This window comes from Pestalotiopsis fici (assembly GCF_000516985.1).
Source record: "Pestalotiopsis fici W106-1 unplaced genomic scaffold PFICI_Scf_18, whole genome shotgun sequence".
Lineage (NCBI taxonomy): Eukaryota > Fungi > Ascomycota > Sordariomycetes > Amphisphaeriales > Sporocadaceae > Pestalotiopsis > Pestalotiopsis fici.
The window spans coordinates 1-4,084 of record NW_006917108.1 but is presented as its reverse complement, the minus strand read 5'-3'; the positions used below and the strand labels follow the sequence as shown (position 1 = coordinate 4,084).

Genomic DNA, 4,084 nt, shown 5'->3' with positions numbered 1-4,084 from the left:
ACCCAACGTTCCGCGACTCGGCCGCCAACGACAAACGCCGCCCACAACCACCAGCAATCGTGGTTGACAGGCACTGCATTAGCAACAGGAACCCCAAGCATGTTGTATGCATCCCATCGAGGGCTGCCAGAAGTATAGCAGCATCTACCAGCTGCACTCGCCTTGCCGACTTTCACGTCTCCTCATTGCGCCAAGCTTGTGACGTGCTCTCTTACCCAGACGCGGGGCTCTTGCCCGATTGCCAACATGGACGCCCAGATCCAAAAGGCCGTCGAGATCGTGTGGGATCCAACGGGCGATCAATCTATCAAAGCTCAGGCCTATGATTTCCTTCAACAGCTGAGATCTGACCCCCAGGCATGGCAAGCCTGTGTCAGCCTCTTCACCAGAACCCCGCGGGTCTCTGAGATCGTCCGCCACGTCTGCCTCGAGCTGATCAGCAACACTGTCCACACACACACTCTCGATCTCCAGAGCTTGCTCTTCCTGAGGGATGCCCTATTGTCCTACGTGCGTGAGACGTACGGCACAAATCACCCCGACTCGGTCGACTCGGCCAATCTACAGAATAAAATTACCCAGACACTGACCTACTTGTTCGTGGCCTTGTACCAGCAAGGATGGGAGTCCTTTTTTGAGGACTTTCTGGCGCTCACCGCTTTCCCTGGCAGTTCGACCCACGATAACATCATGGGCACCATACTGTATCTTCGTATACTGAACAATGTTCACGACGAGATTGCCGACCAGGTGGTCATGCGCCAAGGTAACGAGGTCAAGATCCATACCGAACTGAAAGATCTGGTGAGAGCCCGGGATGTTGCCAGGATAGCTCAGTCCTGGCAGGATCTCCTCGCGGAACACGCCAGCCAGAATGAGCTCATCGTCGAGTCGACTCTCAAGGTCATCGGAAAGTGGGTAAGCTGGATCGATATTTCTCTCATCATTAACGATTCCATGATGAGCCGCATTTTTCCATTGATCGGTCGTGCCAACCCCAACGGCGGTGAGGACAAGGTCCGAGATGCAGCTGTCGACGCCTTCACCGAGATAGTGGGCAAGAAGATGCGCCCTGCCGACAAAGCCAACATGATATCGTTCCTCAACCTTCGGGATATTATTGCCCAGCTCATCGCCAGCCCTCCTCTGAACGAATTTAAGGGCACTCCTCGCTACGATACAGATCTTGGCGAGGCTGTCGCCAAGCTAGTAAATACTGTGCTGGCAGATCTTGTCCGCGTGCTTGAAGATCGGGCTACGGACGAAGACACACGCGCAAAAGCTAATCAGCAATTGCAAGAGTTTTTGCCTCTGCTTCTCCGCTTCTTTAGTGATGAGTACGACGAAATATGCTCTACAGTTATCCCGTCGCTTACAGATATCCTGACGTATTTGCGAAAGCTGTCCGAGTTGCCTGGGTCATTTCGCGATATGCTGCCGCCTATTCTGAATGCCATTATTATGAAGATGAGATATGATGAGACGTCGACCTGGGGCCACGAGGATGAGCAGACTGACGAGGCTGAATTCCAAGAATTACGTAAACGATTGCAGCTTCTACAGAAGAGCGTAGCTGCGGCAGATCATAATCTCTACGTCGAGGTTTTGAGTAATCTGGTGGCCAACACATTTCAGCGCTTAGATGAGCAAGGCTCGCACTTGGACTGGAGGGACCTGGACCTGGCCCTCCATGAGATGTATCTGTTTGGAGAATCTGCGAAATCCTCCGTGCCTCTCCAGGGCTTGGCTTCCAACAAGAATCAGCCAGCAACGCCTGCCGCCGAGCGACTCATGGCTCTAATGACCAAGATGATACAGTCAGGTAAGAACCCAATCCAAAACTCCAACCCCCGCCCCCCAAAATCCTTGGGTCCTAGAAGTACGCAAATGCTCATGTTGACACAGGTGTCGCCGGCTTCCCTCACCCAGCGATTACTCTTCAGTACATGGAGATTATCGTCCGTTATTGGAATTTCTTCGAGATGGAAGGCAACTCGTCGCTAATAGCACAGGTGCTCGAGAACTTTGTCCAATTTGTGCATCACGATCATGTGAGAATTCGCAGTCGCTCATGGTATCTTTTCCATCGGTTTGTAAAGCACCTTCGTGCCTATGTTGGGAATGTTGCAGAGACTGTCATTCAGTCAATCGCGGATCTGCTACCCATCAAGGCCGAGGTCCCAGGCGAAGATGCTGATGACGACATGTCATCTGATGAAATTGACAACTCTGCCGATGCTGTTTTCACCAGTCAGTTGTATCTTTTTGAGGCCATTGGCTGCATTTCATCCACTTCTAGTACCCCAGCCGAAAAGCAAGCCTTGTACGCTCGATCCATAATCGACCCTCTATTTCGGGATATGGAAGAGCATCTGCCTCGAGCCAAATCGGGGGATGCACAAGCCATCCTCCAGGTCCACCACATCATCATGGCACTGGGTACCCTGGCCCACGGCTTCTCGGACTGGACTCCAGGTTCGACTTCTTCTAACCAGCGGCCGCCACCGGACAAGGTCTTGTCGAGCGAATTTTCAAGGGCTGCCGAAGCTATCCTGATCGCGCTCAGTCAGCTCAACGGATCTGCCGAGATCCGTGCTGCGTGTCGATCAGCCTTTTCCCGTCTTCTGGGTGTTCTAGGGGCGGCTGTCTTACCTCAGCTGCCTCAGTGGATCGAGGGGCTCTTGTCACAGAGCTCGTCAAAGGACGAGATGGCCATGTTCCTCCGTCTCCTGGACCAGGTGGTTTATGGCTTCAAGACTGAGATCTACGATGTACTCAACATGCTCCTGACACCCCTCTTGCAGCGGGTCTTTGGTGGTCTGTCTGAGCCCATGGATGGCACCGATGATGAGATCCAGCTTGCCGAGCTGCGTCGCGAGTACCTCAGCTTTATTGGCGTGATTCTAAACAATGACCTTGGTGGTGTGCTCGTGTCAGAGGCAAACCAAGGCTTTTTCGATTCGCTGATCAGCTCCATTTTGACGCTGGCCGGAGACATCAGCTCCGGTAACCTACCAGCTAGTCGCCTCGCATTCGGCATCCTTTCGCGCATGGCGGGCGTCTGGGGCGGGCCAGACGTGGCAAATATCGCGGCCAACCCTTCCGCACCAAGCGGCTCGCCTTCCCCAGCCATTCCCGGATTCGACCAATTCCTCCTTGACCGCTTCCACGCAGTCTGCTGGGACGTCATGAGAAACCCGCAATTCAGACCTTCGCAGGATGCCCAGACCAAGCAAGTTCTTACCGAGATTGCGGGTCTGGAACAAGCCATCTATCTCAAGACGGGTGAAGTCTTTATCCAGCACCTGCAGGTTTCTCTCTTCCCAAGCCTTGGCATCGATGGCAACGACTTTCTTCGGCCGATGACGACATCCACGGACCGAAAGACATTTTCTAGATATTTACAAGAGCTTCAGAAATCGTTCAGATCGTAGGTATGAAAGCAATAGACAGACATTGGACTTTGTTCGTCCGGTTGGTGGGGGGACCATTGAGGCTTGGCTTGCCTTTCGGGGAACAAGAGCTAGGGTGTCGCCGAGATGGTCGTTCCAGCATTTGCATATAAGGAGTTTGGGCAGATATCCAGTTCCACTTGTGGCAATCTAGAAAACTCATCCTTAGGGGAGGAAGGGAAAAATAAACAAACAAGAATTATTAGACAAAGCTAGTTGTGACTAAACGCCCCTTCCTTCTCTTGTGTCCTGACGCCCGCTATGGGATATACAGACATGTTCAGATTGCACAGGTTTCCATCCATGCGGAGAGGGGTGAGCGAACCTCTTTTATACGGACCAGTCAGTCATTGAGGATCCTGCCGACCCGGCCAAACGAGCAAATATTTCGCAAGTAAGAACCGATACGACACGTTAGCATCTGCCGTGGATACGATGGCAAGCAGAACGACCCCAGCGGGAAAAAGGCATCATAAACGCCGTCTCCAATGATAGATACCTGGATGGGGTGTCCACCACAACTTGGCGGTGGTGGTGATGCTGGTGGTGGTTGTGGTAGCGGCGGCGGCATTGATTTGTTTCATCAATCCCTGTACATATTCCATGCGCTAAGATTCACTTTCCCCCCCCCC

At 52.8% G+C, this 4,084-nt stretch overlaps 1 protein-coding gene across 1 annotated transcript; it reads left to right on the top strand.

The window, feature by feature from the left end:
• Window positions 1-246: 246 nt before the first annotated feature.
• PFICI_15390 (Exportin-T) lies at window positions 247-3,434 on the top strand (the record flags this gene model as incomplete). Its single annotated transcript, XM_007843971.1, has 2 exons — window positions 247-1,822; window positions 1,906-3,434. The coding sequence occupies 2 exons, from the start codon at window positions 247-249 to the stop codon at window positions 3,432-3,434; spliced, it is 3,105 nt and encodes a 1,034-aa protein (XP_007842162.1).
• Window positions 3,435-4,084: the final 650 nt, after the last annotated feature.